General features: G+C 37.0%; 1 protein-coding gene across 2 annotated transcripts in view; it reads right to left on the bottom strand.

Moving 5' to 3' along the window:
* Nucleotides 1-5,583: 5,583 nt before the first annotated feature.
* The window catches only part of LOC123868012 (netrin-B-like), a 167,653-nt gene continuing 146,884 nt past the window's right edge, over nt 5,584-26,352 (bottom strand). The window contains exons 2-7 of one of the 2 annotated variants that reach the window (XM_045910342.1): nt 18,142-18,330; nt 14,356-14,505; nt 13,866-13,928; nt 10,699-10,770; nt 10,197-10,380; nt 5,584-8,864 (exon numbers count right to left, since the gene is read on the bottom strand). In XM_045910342.1, coding sequence (XP_045766298.1) covers nt 8,714-8,864; nt 10,197-10,380; nt 10,699-10,770; nt 13,866-13,928; nt 14,356-14,505; nt 18,142-18,330 — 809 coding nt within the window. In that variant the 3' untranslated portion in view covers nt 5,584-8,713. Of the gene's footprint in view, nt 8,865-10,196; nt 10,381-10,698; nt 10,771-13,858; nt 13,929-14,355; nt 14,506-18,141; nt 18,331-26,352 lie in introns of both variants that reach the window. The other variant, XM_045910343.1, reaches the window with a different exon arrangement.

The raw sequence follows: 26,352 nt of genomic DNA, 5'->3' as shown, positions 1-26,352 counted from the left end.
TTTGCTTCTTAGTATACTAACAGTAAATATCTTTAAATATTAAGTTCTTACGTAATTTTTTTTAAATTAAATTATAAGTGGTTACTTTTGGAAACACAGTTTTCACTTCATCAGGAGGCAGGGCCTCACACTAAAGTTTGTAAACACTGTTTTATTAAGATAATAAAGATTTATTTATTTATTTATTCTGTGAAGCGTAATCCACTGCAAGTGTACGAGCAGCCTTATTAATTTCAAATGCATCATGATCTGGCGTTGTGGCGGAATGCACGGTAGATTGGTTTTGCGATTCCTAGACTAACGGTACCACCATCTGATCCCATATTCCTATTCTATGTTTATACTATAACTAATCAAGCGTTTCTTTGAGCGAGAAGTTCGTGGGTGGTTTCCGTCGTGGCTACTGACCACTCTTCACACTGACTTCAAAGCTGGACTTCTTCCTCAAAAGCCTGCATCCTTAGCGCATTGGGTGTTATCGATTCTTGTTACTGATGAAATTCAGATTTGAAGGCATTGACGAAAGGAATAACCATTAATGCAATACGGAATATTAAAAAATCGGTTAAGTGCGTTTCGGACTCGCACACGAAGGGTTCCGTACGTACCATCGTACCTATTTTATTTTCATTTGAAATTTTTATTATTTGTTGTAATAATAACAATAGAAATACACATTCCGTGGAAATTTCAACTCGCTACCTATTACGGTTCTCGAGATGCAGCTCGCTGACAGAAAGACGGACGGACGGACGGATAGGTGAGGCTTATAGTAAAAGGGCCCTGTTGGTACACTGCGTACGGAACCCTGAAAAGTAGGAAATTACTTTAGTAGGTATCTATCAGTAAATACGAGAAGTCACTGCACCCCTACGCTCTTCCATCTAAGTTATGTGTCAATATTTCTGAAAGAAATGCCCATTAACATTGATTCACTAAAACATAGATACGCTGTTTCGCGTGAAAAGGTTACCGAAAAAAAAAAGATTGATTTTACAAACTGATTTATCTCAGCTTCGCACAGGTTATAATGCCAGTGATAGCTTAATCTAATCCATACTTACTTAGATCCAGTATCATTTTAGAGTACAGGACTACTTTGTTTGCATGTATTAAGGTTTTTTAACAATTCCATTAGATCTCTTCAATTTTCCTAGATAACAAGTGTAAATTAAAAATTTTCAACACCCCCGACAAATCATTTTCAAATAAATAATTATGTATATCTAGGCAACGTCCATCTTGACAGCTTGACATTTGTCAATTGACACTTGAATATTATGAACCTAAGGGTTATCTAACCTTCTTTTCTACAAGAAAACTAGAAAATAGCTAATAACTTTTAAACGGCTGAACCAATTTTTTTGGATTATAGCTAAGAACACTCTCGATCAAGCCACCTTTCAAACAAAAAAAACTAAATTAAAATCGGTTCATTCGTTTAGGCGCTACGATGCCACAGACAGATACACAGATACACAGATACACAGACACACAGATACACACGTCAAACTTATAACACCCCTCTTTTTGGGTCAGGTGTTAAAAAGTAGCTTATGCCACTTTAACTTTACTTACCCATATTTTTACTAGGTATAGGTACCCATTTAAAAAGCTAGTAGATGCTTTGCGGCATAATTGAATGACAATCCAACAGGCACACTTTCGCATTTGTAATGAATATTAATGAATATAATCTTATCTTTCTCTCTTATTCAACCTGTATTTGTCTGTGTATTCGCTCATTACTTCTAAATGATTGAATGCGGCTCTTATAAAAACTAGATATTTCAAGCAAAAAGGAACACGTGCGAAGTCAGTTGTTGCTTTTCATTAAAAGTGTGTATCTTTGCTCATTTTTTCTACAATCAATGGCCATCAAGAACATTACAGTTACCTTAGCGGTCCTAGAGGAGCGTCCCGCGGGAAATCAGCCGAGTTGCCAGCCCTGTCGGCGGCTTATTGTCTTACAGGGTTGATTTATTCGCGATACGTGCTAAAGGTTATAGGATGATAGGCTTTAAATAGGGTTGTCGCAAGTATTATAACTTTCTTAGTAGGCTTTAGTTTTTTAGGGTTCCGTACCTCAAAAGGAAAAACGGTAGGTTCACTTTGTTGTCTGTCAAGAAAACTTATAGGGTATCTATAGGGTAAACCTATAGGGTATATGTAAGTAAGTACCCTATAGGTTTTCTTGACAGACAACGGTAAGCCGTTGATCTAGAATTATGAAATTTGGCAGGTAAAGTAGCTCTTATAGCACAAAAATGGAATAAATCCGAAAACTGTGGATTTGTGGGTAAAAAACCTATACCAAGTGGGGTATCATATGAAAGGGCTTTACTTGCACATTCTAAAATAGATTTTTATTTATTTTTAAGCATTTTTAAGGTTTTTGATTTATCGTGCACAATGTCGGAAAAATACCCGAGTACGGAACCCTCGGGGTGCGAGACTGGATTCGCACTTGGCCGGTTTTTCTTGTTTTAGGGTTTGAATTTGGTCGATTAAAGCCGGATATGATCATCCCGACTCTAGAAGTCTAGACTTACCTGTCCTACCTCTGTAGGTGCGAAGCTAGCAGTTCGCAAAGGAGGTCTTGTATGAAGCCGAGAGGAGCAAAGGCGAGGTGGTGGCGATTCGCCGTCCTTCATGAGCAAAGCGACCACTTATTTTCATACAGGGTTGGTTTTTTTGCGTTACGTGATGTTAGATTTTAAGTAGGATTGCCATAAACTTTTGGTAAATATGTCTACGAATAAAAAAAATTAAGCTATATCAGCATTACTGATTTCCTTGTCTAAGAATAGATACTACTTGCTTAAATCTACGTCCTTTCCTTCGACCTAAATCGTTGAGCTGTAGAAGCTTTGTTGTTTTTATCAAATACACTTTTACAAGTAATTTTGAATCGTCAAATGCATCTACCACTGGTTCAGAATAATAGGGATAGTATCATCAAACTGAGTGCGTTTCCATTTTAGACTTGAGATTAGCCACTTTTTTAGAAAAGAAACGGCAGCATTTGAATTGATCAAAATTTCTCATTCAGTCATTGATTTAAAATCAAAGGTCCTCGGTTTGATTTAAGTAAAAAAAGATAAGTTCTTATTATCATTAGATTTTAGAAAGACAGGGTCGAATAAAAGACAAAGTTCCGTATATTAATGTACTTTTTATTTTTAAATAAATATAACCAATAACATTTATTACATCACAGGAGCAGGGTATCATAAAAACACAAGTTCATCGCGAAAACACTCAGAACATACGTTGGGACCACAAACAAATTAATCATTACTTTTTAACCGCCTAGTCCGAGCGATGATGAACGATTTGTTCAAAGATATTCTTCATTTTTGGGCGCGCTTCAGAAGAAGCGCTAAAAAGGAAGCGTAGCGGAGCGGAGACGTGTATTTTTGACCAATCAGATTATTGAGAGATAACGTGCTAAAATTATCACGTCATCTAACAATAACCTGATTGGTCTATTGAACAAGTCTCCGCTCCACTTCACTTCAGTGGAAATACACACATATTATAGCATTTAGGACTAATTTTAGAGTTTTTCTTTCAAAATAATATCACAAAAATTGCCAGAAATTTGTAAGGAAGCTATTTTATTTTTTTATTAATTGTAGATTATTTTTTTAAAGAAAAAGACACCCTACAAGTGTAGCAGTTATTTATTTATTGCTGCTGGCACAATACAGTAAAATACACCGAGTTTTTTGCTGGCTCTTTCACGATTCGAAAGCATTCATTTGAAAAAAAAACCTTTTATTTTCTTATAAAAATCTATTATTTTCTGAGAAAGTATAGAATATTTTGTATTTTGTACATAATAGGTAACAAACGCTTTGAAGAAATCATTCATAGCTCTTGGTCTATTGTTTTTGGTCTCAACACGTTCGTCCCTCACATGTCTTAAATTTAATTGACGTTCCTTATAATATAAGCCTAAACAACATACATACATATCATTCATCGATGTATATCATTAAACTAAATAATAATATATTTCAAAGGATTTTTTATTCATCGTTAGCCACAAAAGTCGATTTAAAATAAAGTATTTTTCTTTTTTTTTTTACTTTTTGATAAAATAATTTTGGAATTTTAATTTTTTTTGCTATGTCACGATTTTTTTTTTGTTGATAAAAATAGGATTTCTTTTTTTAGCAACTTGAAATTCAATGAAGTATAAATTTTATAGGTACATGAAAACAAATAAGCTTTTGTGGCAATAGCGTTAATAAATTTCGAAAAAATAGGCCCAAATTGTGCGTAGAAAAGCTAAATTTTAGTAAATAAATTTGAAATTTGTGATGCAATTCCAAATTCTCAATTCTCATTTAAAATATTTTAAGTCTATTATAATCATGATTATAATTTTTTCAATTGACTTCATAAAAGAAAAAAATCAATATAATATTAACATTATAAATAAGACTAAGCGCGCATAACGACGTGCAGCACGAAATTTAAATTCTCTAATACCGGCTTCCCACGGTGCGTGATTCTGCGGATTACTACGCAAGGCAGACTACCACGGACAGCCACGCACCGAGCGCAAGGCTTGGACGATACGACAGCTATGCGCTTCACGGACACTCTTTCCACGGTGTCGGTGCGGGCTGGTCCGCGTCCATCCGCAATATCGCGCACCGTGGGAAGCCAGTATAAAAAAGTCTCAAAGTGACTGAATTTGTTCAGATTTTTTTTATTTGACCGCAAATTCACTTAATTGTATCTTGATTTGTACTGGTTTTATTCCAATTTTCGAAAACTCCGTTTATTTGGTATGTATACCGAACGTAATCAAATAAATTTTTGTGATAGGTGCAATCCATCGTACAGCGGGTTTGAGAAGTACAAATTGTCTAGTTATTTCTATACAGGTATGTTCTGATATTATCTATGTTATAAAATGTATTTTTATCGTTTGCACGCCTTTAATCAAACATAAGGTTGAATTGAAAAATTTCAACAAAAAATATATCTGGCGTGCAAAAATAAATATGCCCATAATATTACTGTGATAATAAAATTTGTAAAACAAGTGTAAATTAAAAATTTATAACACCCCCGACAAGTGAAGGTTACCGTAACTAGAAAAGAGCTGATAACTTTCAAACGGCTGACCTGATTTTCTAGGATTATAGCTATCCAAAGTATCTGAGTTTTCCAAAACATCATTTTCAAATAAATATTATGTACCTAGACAACGTCCATCTCGACAGCTTGACATTTGTCAATTGACATAATATTATGAACCTAACGGTTAGTTAACCTTCTTTTCTACAAGAAAACTAGAAAAGAGCTGATAACTCTTAAACGGCTGAACCAATTTTTTTGGATTATAGCTAAGAACACTCTCGATCAAGCCACCTTTCAAACAAAAAAAACTAAATTAAAATCGGTTCATTCGTTTAGGCGCTACGATGCCACAGACAGATACACAGATACACAGATACACAGATACACAGATACACAGATACACAGATACACAGACACACAGATACACAGATACACACGTCAAACTTATAACACCCCTCTTTTTGGGTCGGGGGTTAAAAATATTAAGGGTTTTGAACATGAATTTTCACAGTTCTGTAATACCTACACTTACTTACTTGTATTTAATTGGAGGAAAAAGAATTGTTAAAGATTTCATATTATCTTTCGTCGATATTAGTTTTTTACAATTTCACAAATAAAGAATTAAATTTCTATAGTTTTGTACCAACATTATCAAAATTAAAATATTAAGTAGTAGTTAAGAATTAAGTTAGGTATTTTCAGAATTTAATGAGTGTTTAACCATAAGTTAAAGTTAACGTACAATATTAATGTTTTTACAAATTTTATTAAAACAGAATATAAATTGCGAAATCTTACGATATGCTTAGCTAGAAACAGGTTAATAGATATCAATCTACAACTAAATACACTTTTTACAATCCGCAGTACAATCAAGCGAAACCACTAATTAATTTTTAAATACGTATCTAAAACGATTATTTTTCATTTCATTTTCTAAACGTACATTTAAACGCTACAGATATATTGTTTTACAGGAATTATGTTAGTTTTATTTTTTACTAGTCAAATAAAAATAAATGATAACACAAAGATATATGTATTTAGAGTAGGTAAATAAGAATACACACGAGCGCAGCAAGCTCGAAATTTCAATTATAGATTAAAAATTTACAAATTGTGGCAACAGAAAGATAATAGTACTGTAAAAAAAACATAAACGCAGTTTTTGTTTGATAAAGAACATCATTTTAATGTAAGCAGGAAAAATAATGAAGGAACTAAAATTACGTACCGAGGTGAGAGCGAAGCGAGTGCAATATTTATTTTCTTTAAGTTGGTAAATGTGTAAAATTCTTTTATTTTATTTTGAACATCCAAAATCTCTCCTAGCTAGTAGCTTCTAGCTTCTCCTCTTAACCTAATATGTAAAATAATAGTAATTGGAACATGAAATCGGCCGGTATCTGTAATAAGTCCATTGAAATAATTTCGTGTATTGTTTTCCCGCCGGCGGCCATTATCCCGCCATATTTGTTTGTCCCGCGGCCATGTTGCGAATCCTAACAATGGATTATTGTAAATTGTAGCATCGTGAGAGAGATGATTTGTTGCATTGTGTCCCTACTCTACGTTTTCCACGGACCACCCACGACACGATTTTCGGTAACGACCAACACGATAACGCGATCTGTGTACGTTCGCGTTCCATCACCAAGTTCATGTGTTTTTCTTCGAATATCGATTTCAGCAAAGACACGACAGTCACAAAGGTCTGTCGCATTATGAGTGGTATGGTGAATCTTCCGCAAATTCATACTTTCGTGGCTATATCGTTGCTATTATGAGTCGCTATACTTAAAAACTTAGAACCAACTTAGTGAAGAAAGTAACATAGCAGCACCAACGACATAAAAAATAGACAAAAAGTCGTCGAAAACATACACCATGCTGTGAGATGTCGTAGCGTCGAAAACATACACCATGCTGTGAGATGTCGTAGCATTAATAAACGATGTATTTATATCTATAGAACTAGAAAACTTTTTGGCTAGTAGTTTTGTCAAAGGGCATGAGCATATTTTACTAAGACTTGGAATGTTGCAAGTATGTTTCACATGTTTTGGACCGAGGAAACTTCTTAGTTCCACTTGGCAACTGATATAGATAACAGAGATAGACTACAATCTTTCTTTCTCTCATTAATATAGACCGTAGATTATTTGATTGTGCTCGGAGTCATTGACATTTCGTCGTGTCGTGAGATGGTCCGTGGAAACATGCCATAACTGTACCTGAGAGTATAATTTTGATGGTTCAATTGGAGAGATTAGAGTGTAGGCCTTTTTGTTGAAATACAATATTGTTTTGTGTCGTTATTGCGATTGGAAATTGTTCTTGTTCAAAATATCTTCGAACTTTTACGTTGTCTTTTTGTTTAATATTTCATAGAATATCGTTCTTAAAAATTTTGCGTATGTTTACCCATGATTGAAAATGTGAAAAGTCAAAGTGACCAATATCAAATATGACGTCAAAATGTACGTTTAAAACTTTATACACTTAATTACTTTATAATTTTATTTTAGTAAAGCTAATAATACTGTACATATACCTTCAATCAGGCGTTAGATAAAGAAATAATAAACTAGGTACGTTTAAACATTTTAGCGGAAAAAATAAGTACTTGGTATAGAAGTTAAAAATCATCGCTTTGGCAAGACATGTCGTTTAAAAGAGGATTTTCCAAAATATTATTACGAAGGAAATTTATAAATTAATAGATTTAATAACCCTTAACTATAAGTTTTCTTAATAAATGAGGTACGTTAAAACATTATGACTATACTTTGTGGAGACGAATCATCGAAATGAGTCATCCTCAATATCTCCTAAATCTATATTGTACAAAAAATATCATTTATCAAAAGAGAGCTGAAAAAGCGCTGAATAATTGCGCGCCAATTTTGACACATGATATTGACGAGAGTTACCAGTACTTAAAAACAATTTCAACATACGCATTTTCAATATAAAAATTAACAATTATACAAAAAATGCATAAAATGGAACGAAAACTATTATTTAGTCATAGCTTCTAGAATATTTAAATAAATAATCTTATAAAATTAGAGTAAAGTTAACAACAAAATTCCTTAAACCAATTAAATACATTTCAGTGTTGCAATAGGTAATAAATTTTTTTTGTTTCACATAATATAGGAACTTTGTTGTTAACAGTACTCGTTTAGTAACGAAATCCTAGGAAGGAAGAAATTAAGTCATCATAATATTTTGCTTCCATTTTTACATGGCAACAATTATATTATTTTACTCATATAGTGGGTAAATCGAGTCGATATAGTAACAATTCGTAAATTGAGATAGTAGGGGGTATAGAATCAAAGTATTGTGAAGGAGACAGAACCATTTAACATCTTTATTAATTATTATTAACGGATTACTATATCCTTAAACGCGACTAGGTCAATCTATTGTATTATTAAACAGCGTTAATGGCAGTTTTCTTGCATCCATTCAAAAATATGCACGGAACATAGACGGAATACCTTACAAACACCTTTAAATAGGCCCTCGCATTAGGCTGTTTGTTACTAAACCTTTGCCTTTTTCAAGATGGCGGCTAATGGCCCTCGGGAACGCGCTTCGGTTAGTGGCAGTTGATCGCACGCCGTTGCAGGCGACGGATGCGTCTGTGCCAGTCGTCCCGCCACTCCAGCAGTAAAGTTCTGTCGCCAACCGTCAGCCCCGGCAAACCAGACGACGATCCTTCTTTTTCCACTCCTAGGATTAAATAGGACCTGTCGAGAAAAATTTACTGGTAAAATTCAAGCTTTAAATGCGTTGTTATATAAATTGGGATATGTACTTTGCTTTTTGCTGTTATTTTTTTAAGAGGCCTGTACGCTCTTTCGTTTATGCGTTGAAGATAAACGAAATAAGTTTGCTACGCATAGCAATTTTTTTTAAGACATTACGACGAAAGGAATAGACAATCTTTTCAAAAAATTCAAGTTATTTATTACAATTCTTTTTAAAATATTCTTCCTAAATCAAGATTATGCGCCTCGTCTATTGCAGTTGCGACAGTGTTTCAAGACTTGCCACGTCCATACATACCAGTCATACTCAATCATCGTTTGATTTTTAATGTTGATAACATGCGATTTATTAATCTTGAGTATTTGATTACTTTCTAGCGACCATTAAACTTTCATTTACCTATAAATTGCATTACCTGAGGTCAGGTTACGTACCTAATCAGAAGAGCTACTTTATTGAACTTTCTGGAGAATGTAAATTAGAAAGGCCTGAACGTCTAAGATATTTTTATCATACACGTGAAATATGTTTTGTGACTTCTGCGACAACTTTTTAAAGGTATTTATGTATCTACTATCTATCAATAAACATTATTTAGGTGGAACTGAAACTAAGTTCTTAGTGGAATGGGAACATGCAAAGTCTAATTTCTAGACTTAGCAGCTTGAGCTTGAGAACGGTAAAAACTTTCAGTAATGACAGGAAGCTCTGCTGGGGATCCTCTTAAAGCTATCAAAAGATAATGAGATTATGAGCAGCCATAGCACATGTTTGAAAGTCGAAGACTTCCCAATATTATTCCAAAAGAACTCCTGATTATGTGATTAATGGAAAAGGATCACGACCCTCAGCAATGAGGAATAAAGAGGATGTAGGTGCTACAAGCGTAAAGCTGGCTTTTCTGCAAACATCAAGGGTATCGTCTCACAGTGCGTTATCTGTACCTTTTTTTATTCAGATACAAGTTAGCCTTTGACTGCAATCTCACCTGGTGATAAGTGATGAATGATGATGCAGTCTAAGATAGAAGCGGGCTAAGGGGTATGGCAGTTTTCATTAAGCCCTTTGGTTTTTACACGGCATCGTACTGGAACACTAAATCGCTTGGCGACACTGCTTTGCCAGTCGGGTGGTAACTAGCCACAGCGAAAGCCTCCCACCAGACCAGACCAGAAATTTAGAAATTATGAAATTCTGAACCCCTGCCGGAAGTGCCGGGACCTCCCACTAATAAGACCACAGCGTTTATCAGTGCGCCAGGGAAGTCATCAGAAACCCTATGTTATAGTGAAGTGTAGAGGGTCGCTCACTTGTTAATCTTGATCTTGGGGCACTTGCAGGCGAGGTCGTGCGCGCGCACGTGCAGCGCCACGGCGCCGCGGCGCAGGCGGCTGCGCGGCGCGCGCTTGTACACGGCCTGCACGCTCAGCGCCAGCCGCACCCACGCGCCGCCCGCGCCCGCCGCCTCGCGCCCGACCACTCGACCCATTATGACTGCAAGAACAGACACGAGAACTTATACTGCCATCACATAGGGGTGTAATCAGAACGCTAGCAGAAACTTAGCGTTATTAATTATTATTATACTACCTAACCACAATCCAATGCCCATAACCGTATTGTCTTATTACGACGTAGTTTTAGTGATTTAGTATTTTTCAAACCCCAATGCCCCATTTACGACGCGGCATTGACTCCGAATGGCCTACGCAACGTTCGTTGACATCTAGCGTCAGTCAGATGTTTTATTTGCAATATAATAATTACTTTAAGCGGTGGTAGTAGGGCCCCAGATTGTCGACGACAACTCACCGTAATCTCGGCTGCAGAACTTGTTGAGGTTGAGCGTTCGTGCGCCGGCGCGGCACCGCCCGCACTGCTCCGCTGCGCCCAACACATCACACGTCAGATTATGTCACTCTACCACCATCACAGCTGTTCACACTAATGTATAATCTATAGAGCGCACTTTGACTCTGCTCAGACTTAAGACACTGTTAGAGTTTAAGGCCGATTCACACCAATTGCGTACACGTGACACGTGCGTAGTGACGCGCGTAAACCCCTAACATACCGGGTTACGCATACGTCCACGCTTTACGCAAGCGGTGTGCCATGTTTCATACAGTTCCATACATTACAACGAAATGGTACGCGCTACGTCTACGCTTACGCAGCCTGTGTGAACGAGCTATTAACTGAAAGAGTCTGGCAAAGTCAAAGTACGGTCTATAGATCTCAGCCTAAGTGCGAAACACATACAAGCGGTGGGACCCGCAACGCAATAAATCAGCGCCCATAGGAGTTTTTTGAGAGCAGCACGTCGATTTTTGCGTTGCGGCAGTGCATCGCTTGGATGTGTTTCGCCCTTAGTAGTTATCTTGCTACAATTCTGGCAATTCACGAGCTTTACTTGTGGTTACATCAAGTATTGAAATTAAGAATTTAAATTGATTGAAAAACAATCTTTAAATAGATAATTTCATCACATTACTATAGGGATTTAAAAAAAACACATCATATTTTACAACAAGCACATCTAAGACGAACTAAGGGATGCTATTTCTAGTTTATAAAAGTAAAGTAATACACCAAAATTTGTTTACCTTCCTCGCACTTGATATAACACAGATCGGACTTGAATACATAAGGAAACAAAAGGGGTAATGAGTTTGGCGATGAGTAATAAAGCAAGCCTGGAAACAAACTATGTTTGATGTTAAAACCACCATTCCAATGGCAGGTAGGCAATATTGTAAATAATCAAAAGTGCAAATTAATATAAATGGAGTGCGCTTACTTTACTGTATTTTCTTCAAAAACAGAAAATAATATGGGTTCTTTTCTTTAGAATTTTTTAATCTGAAACCATATTTCAGATTAAAAATTAATGAAACATAATTACGTTCAAATTAAATCAATACATAGTCACAATTGTAGCTATGTGTGACTATTTATAAACTACTTTGAAATATACTTAATGTTACCATGAACGTAAATTAATACCAACAATAATTTAATTAGGTTTAAATGACGACTAAAATGTTGAGAATCTTAACAAAGTAAAAAAAGTAAATAAAGATAGAGAGACTTAAAGAAATTAGTAAAGTAAGCCGACTCCTTAAAAGCACTCCATCACGGTAATATGATTATGATTAGTATTTTGGGAATAATTTGTTATAAAACTTGTTTTAAAATATCGTAATCATGATTAATGGATAAGTTACGGATTCCAGTATTTGGTGACGGACAGACAGACAGAGTTAACAGGGCTCTCTCCGTCACTCGCTTCATACAATCGTAGTTCCAATTTCATTTGGATATTAAGCAACCAAAGTCCATGTTTTGCAGACATATTCTAGAAACTAATATCTGTGTCTGTGGTGTTTTAGATTTTCCTAAAAATATGTAGTTTTAAAATTACAGGGGCTCAAAGATTTGTATGTAAATTTTTAAGACTGCGTAACTTTGAAATTGAATATTTTAACAGAAATCTGGAAAACCACAAACATACGAGTATATACTAGTTTCTAGAATAGGTATGTCTGCAAAATTTCATGGACTTTGATTGCTTAATATTCAATTGAAATTGGAACTACGTTTGTATGAAGCGAGTCACGGAGAGACCCCTCTTAAGAGATTAGTATTAGATTTAAAATTTATTTTGTCCAAATTTTTTAAAATACAGCTATCAGATAATGATTTAAATTTAAACGCTCGGCCCATTTTGCTTTGCAAAACAGACGTTTTGCAAAATTCAACTCGGTTAAATTAGTTTGAATTTGAAAGAGACCTTATTAATAGGTATGTTATTTATAAGGGACGTATGTTAATTTGTGAAGGTACTAGTACTAGTTATTTAAGTACGCATTCCTATTGAAATACCGTTTCTTGTTTGTAGAATGGTGACCGGATGTATCGATCAATGTTGTGTAACGAGGTATGCATTATGATTTGATTGATATGAGTTATTATTGCAATGAATCTGGTTTGGCGTGGTAATGGATGGATTTTAACTGAATTAGTCAGCACTCTGTTTGACATATGCATTGATTTATTTCGCCTTATACAAACATCACAAAGGCAGGATTTTTCGAAAGAAGTTTGCAGAGTTTTAAGAATCTGTTGCAACACTTTATACTTTCAAAAGAAACTTGGATTGTCCAAAAAGAAGCAACTAATCGCATGCAAGTTTTCGGGATCTTCAGGAAAATGCTCCAGATCACTTGGAACAGCCTTTACACCTAACACTAAGATACTGAAATTGGTTCACAAAGAAAGAAAACTCATGTCCACCATCATGCGGAGGAAGCTCGCTTTCTTTGGACATTTAGGAGAAGAGTATAGCTGTTCTCATTCCCAAGATAAGTGTTGGAAGGAAGAATTGAAGGTCCAGGTCACTGAAGACGTAAATGGTTGGACGGTATGAGGGTGGGTGGATATCAAAAGTCTCAAGGACACACTAGATCCAGGCAGTGCAAGACCACGGCGTGAGAAAGTCCTTACAAGATACAATATGCCCAGCAATGGGCGTTTATCGGTCGATGACGGCGACACTGCTATCATACGAGTATGTTTGCGTAAAATGATTAATGTAATAATGTGACTTAATCTTTGGAAGAAAAAATAATATTTTGTTAACATTAGATTGGTCAAATGAATTATTATATTTTACAGTGGATAGCTGTTGGACGCACATGAAAATTTTCGTGGAAATTTATAACAATGTCTTCAAAAATATGTTTGATGTGACAAATTCTAAGTTACTCTAAATTAAAAGACCAGGGAATTCTCTAATTTGCTATTAATTTTGCTACACCTAACATTTTGGTTTTGTAACAATAAACGTTACTCCAATATTAACGTTACCAGAGATACAGTTACAAGGTCCACCAATAACGTTACCAGGAGAGTATACCGTGAGAGAGTGCGGCATGCGTGTGATGGGCGAAGTGCATGAAGGTCCACTTACTACTTACCGCGCCCCGGCTCCGCGTCGACCGCCTCCATGGCTTGCACCGCGGTCACTATGCGAGGAATGCCTGTAACAACAACAGTGTAGTCAATGCAAACCGAGGAGTGACGCTTACAATAATACAAATGTTTTGATAGCAGGTAACCAGACTGGTCATGCTTTTACAGCGCGAGCAAATTGGGCGCGGCTCTTCGTTGGTACGAAGAATTAATGGTTCTAACTACTTGGTACCACCCCACCTCTGTTTGGCGGGTTTTCAACAGAAGTGACATATGAAATTTACTTCCGTTCGATAAATGGCACGTCTCAAGACGTGTCTAAAGACGGTATATTTGTAAACTCAAGTAGGCAAAGCATGATGTGACCCCACGACTGTTGGTAGCCCTTGGACGCCATTCTTGCACGGGTACTATCCACTCCTCTGGTCGCATGTCTTCCCACTCGCACACATTGGATGACAGTAACATGCTGTTGAGACAAGGAATGTTACTCACGTATGCAAGGTGCGATGTGGCTCCTGGATTGCTGGTAGCCTTTAGCGCAGCGGTTGCACGTGGTGCCCGTGACGCCGTCCTTGCACGGGCACTGTCCGCTCGTCTGGTTGCACGTCTTCCCGCTCGCACCCACTGGGTGGCAGTCGCATGCTGTTGAGACAGAAAATGCTTTCAGTGACTGCAATATTGATAATAAAGCTCTGATCTCCTCTCAGAATGAGAAAGGCAAAGCAATTCCCAATCACTTGCTTTGCAAACGGAAAACATCCGAAAGAAAACTTCGTGAAAAACCTGCATACCTGAGAGTATGTTGTTGTTGATATGAGTTGCCTCCATAATGTTCTCAAAGGTATGTCAAGTCTGTCAAACCGCACTTAGCCAGCGTGGTAGACTATCATAGCCCACATTATTTGAACAGTTTTTTCTTTACATCTTACCGGTTATTTTTGGTAGGAAAGACGTTCTGAACCAGTGTTAGATTCACTTGACGATTCAATAGCAATTCGTTCTTATTTCAATCGACTAGGTATAGGTACCTACTAATATCAACGAAAATGTCAACAGTAACATAAAAAGAAAACAAGAAAAGAAAAGCAAAAAAAAGGGCCACCTTAATAATAGAATTGCCTTCCACACTCTTCGGTCAAGAAACCAATAGCAGCAATAGCAGTAACTCGAGAGCCTGACGGCGTAAAACCAACATAAAACCCCACCGCAGGCCGTCTCCAGCGAATAGTTTCCTCATAAAAACTATACCCGGAAATCGCGGAACAACTTCGCAGGCCCTTTACGATGGGATGGACCTTTTCGAATCGGCCCCTGGGGAAAAGATTTTATACGGGGCTAAGTTCGGGTTGCTGACGTCGGGAAAAAGGACCGTTTCAGATTTTTCTTTGTAACTTTAACGTACTGAGTTGCTTTTTTCGCTAGTTTGTTTATTACATGACTGCCCAAACGACAGACAGACAACGAAGTGATGATATAAAATAGTTCCTTTTTCCTTTTGAGGTACCGAATTCTAAAAAACTACAGCCTAAAAGATAATTTAATTGCCAATGTGAGAACAATTTGAATTGGATAGATAAAATATAATATGTTAGTTAAGTAAGCTTTGTTGGATAGAAGAAAATCTGAGGATAATGGATAAATATACAAACTGAAGAGGCAGACGGAGGATTGCGAGAAATGGAAGAAGACTGGAGCAAGGCCAAGACCAACCAGGAAAAGCAAGATGTAATAAATATATGTACATTTTAGCAGCAAAGCAAAGAACAGTTACAGTAATATAAGTATAATAATATAAGTATATTAGGTAGGTATATTTTGCATCTTTCACCATTTTATCAAGTGCACTTGATACATCTTTTTCTGCTCTTTCCTATGACTCAATGGCATAATATACTATAGCAAAAAACTCCACGATTTTTAAGTTACCTCGTACAAACTTGTCATATACAAGTGTAAATTAAAAATTTATAACACCCCCGACAACTGAAGGTTACAGTAACTAGAAAAGAGCTGATAACTTTCAAACGCCTGAACCGATTTTCTTGGATTAATAGCTAAGAACACTCTCGATCAAGCCACCTTTCAAACACAAAATACTTAATTAAAATCGGTTCATTCGTTTAGGCGCTACGATGCCACAGACAGATACACAGATACACACATACACACGACAAACTTATAACACCTCTCTTTTGGGTCGGGGGTTAAAAATGTATCCTATCGTACTTTTTATGAAAGCTATAAACTTTATTAACAAGCTACAGTAGAGACAAAAATAACCACATTTTATGCCTAAAATAAGTAAAACATGTATCCCGTAGCAGGTGCGAGGGAAAATAAATAAGAAATCGTAAAAATCTACTAACTTGTTTCGAGTAGACTAGACAAACATGGCCGGCGTTTGTTATACCTACTTCTCATTTTATTTGGCTCTGTTTGAATAATACTTTTTGTTATTTTTGTCTTACTTATCTTAATATCTGTACTATGTTTGCTATATTTATTTAAGCCTGTTCGAATAAATAGCCACCCACGTATGTAACATGTTTAGACCAAAACGTAGCTAGAAATTTCGTTAAAGTAAAGCAAAACTAATCTGACTGCACATTTAACAAGTGTAAATTAAAAATTTATAACACCCCCGATAAGTGAAGGTTACAGTATTTAGAAAAGTGCTGATAACTTTCAAACGGCTGAACCGATTTTCTTGGATTATAGCTAAGAATACTCTCGATCAAACCACCTTTCAAACAAAAAAAAAAACTAAATTAAAATCGGTTCATTAGTTTAGGAGCTACGATGCCACAGACAGATACACACGTCAAACTTATAACACCCCTCTTTATGGGTCGGGGGTTAAAAAGCAATGCACTTTTTCTGTATTCTTTTCTACTTTTTTGATGAAAGTTCAAAAGTAGTGGTGTATAGGTAAGTTATGAACCGGAAAGTTGTAGAAACTACAAATAAGCGAAACGATAACAGAGCAAATCTATGAGCACGAGGTCAAATGCCGATCGCGAAATCCAATTATCGGAATGTGTCCCGGGAAAGGGCCGAGAAATAGCCGTGTAACCTTAACTGCCGTATCTTACGACTGTGCGCCGTGGGAGAGTTAAACTATACACATAAGAGCCTTTGCACACCACGTTTTTTAAACGCACCGTTGACGCGCGTTTCTAGCGATACAGTCGCGATACGCACGCGAGTCAGACGCAGCCTGTAGACCTTTGTACACCTGTATAAATTCTAACACGCGTTTGAATCGAAACAGACGCGTGTGTGTAGTGATTCAAACGCGATGCTAACGTGCGTGTGTATCGATACAAACGACAAAAAACTGCTCTGTAGGATAAAACCGCGCCGTCGACGCACGTTTCTAAAACGCGCGTCAACGGCGCGTTAAAAAACGTGGTGTGCAAAGGCCCTAAGATAAGATTGATTTTATTCTTATTAACCCCCGACCCAAAAAGAGGGGTGTTATAAGTTTGACGTGTGTATCTGTGTATCTGTGTGTCTGTGTATCTGTGTATCTGTGTATCTGTGTATCTGTGTATCTGTGTATCTGTCTGTGGCATCGTAGCGCCTAAACGAATGGACCGATTTTAATTTCGTTTTTTTTGTTTGAAAGCTGGCTTGATCGAGAGTGTTCTTAGCTATAATCTAAAAACATTGGTTCAGCCGTTTAAGAGTTATCAGCTCTTTTCTAGTTTTCTTGTAGAAAAGAAGGTTAGATAACCGTTAGGTTCATAATATTATGTCAATAGACAAATGTCAAGCTGTCAAGATGGACATTGTCTAAATACATAATTATTTATTTGAAAATGATGTTTTGGAAAACTCAAATACTTTGGATCGTCGGGGGTGTTATAAATTTTTAATTTACACTTGTTTATTAAGGTGTTATTTGATAGCGACACAGAGTAGTGAAAACTGAAACTTTTAGAGATTTAAGAGGAATTTGATCTAAAATTTTAGAACTCTTCTAACTTTGATCTAAAAAAAATACATGAAAGCAACCGGGTTTCATGGTCATACAACTTGTACTCATGTTTGTATGCCTTATCGTGAGTAAGAAAGTCAACGTAAGTTTCGGTTTTTCTTTTCTGTTATTGACACGTGGCCTACAAAATAAAAGAAAAGAAAAACTGTTAAGAATGAGTTAGTACGTTTTTGTTTTCATGCAATCTTGTATCAATCAAATTGCATCTACTCATGTGTCAAAGCCTCGCTATAAATGAGGATTTTCGATGGTAGTTTTGATAGGGAAGCTGTACTCACGTTTGCAAGCCTTCTTATGAGTGATGGGTTTGGTGGGGTCTCGGTAGTAGCCCTCGCGGCAGTAGTGGCAGTGCCGGCCGGCGGTGTAGTGCCGGCACTTGAGGCACACGCCGCCGCTGGCTCGACCCGACAGCTTGTACAGCTCCATGTTGAAGCGACATCGACGCGCGTGCCCGTTGCAGTTGCATTCTGGAAAAGGATACAAAACGTGAACGTCCTGTGACTAACGTATCGTCGTCTTAGAGTGAAAACCTCGGGAATGCATTTTTGCTCAAATTTATTTTATTGCGTTTCTAGGAAGAAAACCTCGCAACGCACATCCTGATCTGACTAATTTGTTCATTTGATACTCGTAACGCCATCTATGACATTAAATGAGAAACTCGTAAATTCTCGCTTCTAATTTTACAGCACGTTTTTTCTTCCTCCTGAAAAGTTACTTCTTTTACACTTACGAGGTTTTCACTCTAAGCCGTCGTTATTAGCACACGACAGTTATGAAACTTATAACAAAATCTCCAGGCTTCACCTATCAAATGTAAGCTATGAATCGATTAGTTACGATCGTCGTGACAGTATGGCAGAGTTTCAAATATTATAATAGTTTTAACCCCCGACCCAAAAAGAGGGGTGTTATAAGTTTGACGTGTGTATCTGTGTGTCTATCTGTGTATCTGTCTGTGACATCGTAGCTCCTAAACTAATGAACCGATTTTAATTTAGTTTTTTTTGTTTGAAAGGTGGCTTGATCGAGAGTGTTCTTAGCTTTAATCCAAAAAAATCGGTTCAGCCGTTTCTATCAACTTTTTGATAACTTTCTATCAACTCTTTTCTAGTAACTGTAACCTTCACTTGTCGGGGGTGTTATAAATTTTTAATTTACACTTGTTTAACCTTTGATTCGACGTCAACCACTTAACCTCTAGTACTAAGCAAGTAATATTTGACAGAATGTCGATTCACGATCAACCCTGATTAACCCAGAGCCAGAGTGGAGTATAGCTACCTGTAGCAAGTATATACTGTCAGCATAAACTGCAGCGTGAAGATTGCAGTAAAAATCCAAATAGGTTCCTGTTTTAAAGCAGCTCCGTTTAACGATTAAAGCTAAGCCGATTCCTAGCACCTAGTTCCATGGTTTAACAGATGATACTAATGCGTGTACATGTATTAAGTCGCGTGTCGCTCGCAGGCGGGTCGCGGTGACATATCGCCGCATTAACCAACTGTTGCGCACAGGTTGCACACGATCACAAATAATAATAACGAAGCTTTATTTAATTCCATACAAAAAATAATAATAAATTAAATACAAGTTTTTTTTTTTTTTGATACCATAATAATAAACTTAAGAATAGTGTTGATTAGTGAGTTAGTAATTATATTACAAATTAAAATTATGGTTAGTTCGTTAGTACAAATTATTTACAATGGTAGTGTGTGTCTTCAGTCTGGGTTCTTATATTGTATGGACCCCCTTTGGGTAAAAGCTACGATCACAAATGCTTGCGATTAATATCGCTCCGGGCCGCGGCGTGTGATTACGACGCTCCGTAGGTTTGCAAAAAATGACTTGGACCCGAAATTCCTGCGGGCTGATTCGCTAACTCAGTGTCTAACCCTGAACTATTGCCACAGAGTTAATTTGACACTGGTCGGTTCTACATTGCTGCTTCACTGAGTGATAATAATGTAATTTTTCGTAGAAAACCTTCAATGGTTTATAGATAAATGTCAAATGAACTCAGTGGATATCATTTAGTGAGTTAAGCAAATCAGAGCGGTGGTCAGTAAATTGCCTTTCACAACAGTGCGTGTTGCAAATGATATGACATAATTATGGATCCGAGACATGGACGCTAACTATGGGCTTCATAAGAAAGCAAGTTAAGTACTCAGTGGCAATGGTGAGAGCTATACTTAGAGTCTACATGGTCAGAAATGAGGAGATCCGAAGAAGACCCAGAATATTTGACATAGCGCGATAATGACAGCTTCCTCAACGCTCATGTCACTTTGGCTGAACTCAGGTTGTAAAGTTTTATTAGGGCCTCAGGCACAGCTAATACTTTCGTCTCAGGTTACATTATATCCTACGCTATTCAGGCAATGTTACAGTATGCATCCAACGCTATACGGGCAAATGGCTATGTTCAAAGCAAACATAAAATGGCCGTAAACTAGTATAAATTAGCAGTAGGTTCGTCTTATAAGGCAACGAATGCGGCGAGCTAATGAGGGGCATAAAGATGTTGAAGCCACTAACTAAGGTCACCGTTCGCACTATTTATGCTTTAGACATGGTGCATGGTAATGCTGCGTCCACACTAGGACTTTGTAAACTGCGACCTGGTCTATTTTTACCCGGCTGCGGCAAAGCCAAAAGGAAGGGTTATGATTTTAGCATCCTATATATGTAAATATTATGTATGTTTGCATCAGATTCTGTGTTCCACCGTAGCACCTAAATTACTGGGCCGATTTTGATGGATGATTCGTTGTTCTGGTCCAGGTAGGCTAAATCGCCTTGACAGATGTTACATCCAAAAAGTGAAGGTCTCCAAATTTTTTATTGCTATCGTATCGAGTGAGATATCAAATGAAAGAGGAAACCATTATGAGTTCATAAATACAAGTGTAAATCAAAAATTTATAACACCCCCGACATATAACAAGTAAAGGTTACAGTAACTAGAAAAGAACTGATAACTTTCAAACTGGCTTTTTTTTTGGAACACTCTCGATCAAGCCACCTTTCAAACAAAAAAAAAACTAAATTAAAATCGGTTCATTACTATTGGCGTCACTCAGAAAAGCAGGTATTATTTAAATATTTTTATCGAATTATTGGAATGTCCTCTCAAACCAACACAAAAAACATCAGGTTCAATGTGTAGAGGTTATCCGAGAGTTTTAATCTAAACAAACTAATGCCAAAATAAATAATTTAATTAGAGCGTGATTGCTATCACAACATCTAATTATTCAGTTCACAATCCAAATACCGAAAATATGCGATATCGCTCCGAATCTCGGAAGGAGACTGAATTAAAACCTTCGAAACACCCGTATTTATGCAAGTTCAATCTTGTCGGCCTCCTAGTAACAGATTGTATGACATCGAATGAGCCAAATATCGATTTTATCAAACTACCTGCATTAGATAAATTAATAATTTTATATTATTTTTGACAACTCAAATCAATTTTTAAAAATAACCTTACAGTTCGGCCGTCCTGAATTTAACACGTCCTCGTGTTTCTAATCAATCTTGTCATGTCAGTCGCGGGCTTCCTTGCCCTAAGTCAAATCCAAATCATGGGCTATCCTGCCCTTCGTCAAATCATTAAAACCTACCCTTGAACTGCCGAACTCTCAGTTTTAATATCAAGCCAACAATAAATCCAAACGACTAACTTCTCATTCGATGTATACAAAATCTGAACCACTTATTGCAAATTACTTTCCACTTCACAAAAGACTAAATTCTTAAAAAAAAACTAAAAATTTTAATCACCAAATCAAACTCAATAAAAATTTTAATCAAATGTGGGTTGTTTACAAAAAGATACCAAAGCAAAATTAAGACAACGTGAGACACATCCCACTTCTGAATTATTGGCGTCACTCAGAAAAGCAGGTATTATTTAAATATTTTTATCGAATTATTGGAATGTCCTCTCAAACCAACACAAAAAACATCAGGTTCAATGTGTAGAGGTTATCCGAGAGTTTTAATCTAAACAAACTAATGCCAAAATAAATAATTTAATTAGAGCGTGATTGCTATCACAACATCTAATTATTCAGTTCACAATCCAAATACCGAAAATATGCGATATCGCTCCGAATCTCGGAAGGAGACTGAATTAAAACCTTCGAAACACCCGTATTTATGCAAGTTCAATCTTGTCGGCCTCCTAGTAACAGATTGTATGACATCGAATGAGCCAAATATCGATTTTATCAAACTACCTGCATTAGATAAATTAATAATTTTATATTATTTTTGACAACTCAAATCAATTTTTAAAAATAACCTTACATTACTTTAGGAGCTACGATGCCACAGACAGATACACAGATACACACGTCAAACTTATGACACCCCTCTCTTTGGGTCGGGGATTAAAAAGTCTTCGAATAGCTTCGAATAATGCGTGTGTCGCCAGTAATGCGACCATGTTCATGTTGTGCGACCATATAGGATTGCAATAACGTCAAAATGTAGTAATTTAAGAATAAGTTTAAATTATTATTGTAATCTGTTTTGGTTGTCAATAAATAAATAAATGACATATGGATCCGAGACATGGTCACTAATTATGGGCACATTGTGTTCAAATTCATATACTACTTAATAAAGTGTTACCCATAGCAACTTCTACTAAAACCATAAATCTATCACTGTCAGTTATAACCCCATAGAAGCACCATAAGAATTTCCCACATACCACCGCCTGAACAAACAGGTCTTATTATTTGACATTGAATAATAATTTGTACTGCAATTGGGAACGTCAGGCTAACGAGATGAAACGGAAATTACATCAAAATTACATCACACGATATACTCAATAGGGGGAGGATTCATATTGACCGGAATTTGCATTGATGTCGGAACCACAGCACTATGGGAATTGGAATGTTATTATCTATACTTCTATACTAATAAATAAAATTGGAGTGTCTGTCTGTAATTTCGAAATAACTACCTCATATTAAGCTCATATGGTTATTTGAACGATACCATAACTGAATCACACGTTTTTAAAATTTTTGTCTGTCTGTCTGTCTGTCTGTCTGTCTGTCTGTCTGTCTGTTTGAAAAGGCTAATCTTTGGAACGGCTGAACCGATTTTGACGGGACTTTCACAGGCAAGTAGAGGATTGACCAGGGCGTAAAATAGGCTACTTTTTTAACCGACTTTCAAAAAGGGAGTTGTGTTTTTCTACCTATGTACACCGAAATCTCCGAGATTTCTGAACCGATTTGCGTCATTTTTTTTTTAATCGATAGAGGAACTTTGCGACATTGTTTCATAAAAAATTTGGAGTCAAACTCCTCAATCCTGATGCTGCAGGGGATCTGACCAATCCACGCGGGCGAAGCTGCGGGCATCAGCTAGTGTTATAATATAATAGAAGCGTTATTTAGACGTGATTTCGCGAAAGTCCACGATGAACAAGGAACCAAAAGCTTATTCGTACTTCATACTAATGTTATAAATGCGAAAGAGTATGTTACTTTATTTGTCCTTCAATCACGCCGCAACAGAGCTATGGATCGTGGTGATTTTTTGCATGGGTACAGTTAAAGACCGTTAGAGTAACATAGGCTACTTTTTTAACCCCCGACCCAAAAAGAGGGGTGTTATAAGTTTGACGTGTGTATCTGTGTATTTGTGTGTCTGTGTATCTGTGTATTTGTGTATCTGTGTATCTGTGTATCTGTCTGTGGCATCGTAGCGCCTAAACGAATGAACCGATTTTAATTTAGTTTTTTTTGTTTGAAAGGTGGCTTGATTGAGAGAGTGTTCTTAGCTATAATCTAAAAAAATTGGTTCAGCCGTTTAAGAGTTATCAGCTCTTTTCTAGTTTTCTTGTAGAAAAGAAGGTTAGATAACCGTTAGGTTCATAATATTATGTCAATAGACAAATGTCAAGCTGTCAAGATGGACGTTGCCTAAATACATAATTATTTATTTGAAAATGATGTTTTGGAAAACTCAAATACTTTGGATCGTCGGGGGTGTTATAAATTTTTAATTTACACTTGTATCCCGTCAAATCGAAGAGTTGCCACGGGATTTTTGAAAATGTAAATCTACACGGACGAAGTCACGGGTATCAGCTAGTTTGCTATAATCCGCTGAAACAAACAAAGTACGGTGCAACATGCAGCACATACATCCTAGCGGTTCGGATTAGAAACGAGGCCGAGGAATATCAACTACATACGTAGTTGAAATTCCTCGGATGCAGGACCTTGACGATGCCTTGCAGTACGTACGATGGTAGAAAGGTGAAGCAGGAACCAGGTCGAAGAGTTCTTGTGCACACTCTCCGAATTATATCCTGTAGAATACCGATAGACTGGCAACTTTGCGCCGATGTTGCAGTAAATGGCTGCAGTACTCCACGCATGATTGAGCTTGGTACAGGGTAAGAAGCTGTTCCGGCGTAAAGTACCACTTGACTTTGTTGAGGATGCCAAGTTTCGAGAACCAAACTATTGAGCGAGCGACGGAATAATCATGAAATTCTCATCACAGTCTATGTGAATTCACCCCCGTCATAACTCAGGCAAGATGCGCGTACGCAGCGCATAAAACTGTCATCGGATGATCTGTAGCCTGTGTACGAGCGAACAGATGCCAGGAAATAGCTGGAAGTCTGGCTGTTATTGTTTCTAGCGCTTTGGGTTGTTTCGGGTGGAAAAAATGCAGACAATTTTATTATTTTTAGAGATCCGTAACTCAAAAGTTTTTTATATTAATAGCAAGCACCTTCACTTGTCGGGGGTGTTTTTATTTACACTTGTGGTGAATTGATAATGTAGATCTGAAATCAAGACAAATCTGCTCATTTATTCTTGTAACTAAGGAGTATTTATAGGTCTACGCTTGGATTATAGAATACATAGATCGCTCTATACGCATTAGAGACGTAAACAAGAACCAAAAAAAAAAACAAAAAAAAGGGACGTCTAATGCGCTAAGATCACGTGCGTCATAGTACGTGACTCCCAGCGACTGGTCCGACTTACTAGCCCTTACAATACAGCTACAATGCCGCGGATGCGCGTGACCATGAATGGGACAGAAAGTGGCCCCAAACTTGATCAAAAGCGACCCCAGCTTCCGATTGGACGGAACTTGAATGATGAAGGAAAATGTCTGTATTTTGGTTTCCATACCAAGGGTATTTCAATATATGTATCTATATACAGTGGTGTACCCTTCATACACGCGTAAAAGCACTGCGTACCTTAAAAATATTTGGTTTTTCGTATTCAAGTTTTCCCCCTATTTTGTGCATGCCTGCTCCCTTGTACCTATCCTGGTGAAAATATCTGTCCCCCTCCCCCCCTCCCCCCTTTCTCAGTGGAAATATAAATCCTCTTATGTATCTACCTATCTCGTGGGTAGGTATTACAAAAATCCGGAATTATTCCTTTTCCCATTGTCCTTGGCCAGGGTAGAAACCTCTGCGCTAAATCTTAAAAAAAGTCCAAGGTTTTGGGTCGGGCATGGGTGAGTTTGCTTTTTATATAATTTTAAATCTATGAGAGTTTTTATTTTCAAATAACAATATTAAAATACTAGATTATGATGATTTAGAAAAAATATGTGTGGACTCTGATTTTTCGAGATAAACATAAAACAGTAGCCTCCGAGTATGTCCACTTTTCAGGTCTTTACCTACCTCCATGCAAAAATTCACGTCGATCCGTAGATCCGTTGCGGTGTGATTGAAGGTCCAACCAGCAACCAAAAACATTTTCGTATTTATGGGTGTCATCCACACCTGCTATTAGGTATAACCTATGAAGGTATATTAAACGTTAGCACTTAGTAACGCGATTTTGTGTAATGTCCTTATTCACGCGTGTCACGTACAGAGCGACGCAAATTCGATACAGGGAGTGAACATCAAAATTAATTAACAATTCTGCAATGGGTTACCTTCTGAGTAGAGGCACCATCTCGAGAATAAGTAAATTAAGACAAGATATAATCAATACTAGTTGATAACCGCGACATTTTTCCGCGTAGATTTAGGTTTTCAAAATCTCGTGGGAACTCTTTGATTTTCCGGGATAAAAGTAACCTACGAGTATGTCACTTTCCAGGTATTTAACTAGATCCATGCAAAAAATCACATCGATCCGTTGCTTCGGTGCGATGTGATTGAAGGACAAACCAACAAACAAACACACTATCGCATGTATCATATGTATCACATTATGGGTATGGATTTTCAGGAAAATCTACGGAGTTCCAAAAACATAGCCACCCCACCATCTAAGTAATGAAGCATAGATACCTACATGTCATGGGATAATTTAATTAATATACTCATTACCGGAGTGGCAATTTAGTACCCCACGTACTCGTAGGATAACGTTATTAGGCGTCTGGAACGAGTACCTAATATACTCGTACCCGTGGCATTAGGGTAATCAGATTGCAGGTGTCAAATTGATGAT

Source organism: Maniola jurtina, chromosome 9 (assembly GCF_905333055.1).
Source record: "Maniola jurtina chromosome 9, ilManJurt1.1, whole genome shotgun sequence".
Classification (NCBI taxonomy): Eukaryota; Metazoa; Arthropoda; class Insecta; order Lepidoptera; family Nymphalidae; genus Maniola; species Maniola jurtina.
This window is presented reverse-complemented; position numbering and strand designations above follow the sequence as displayed.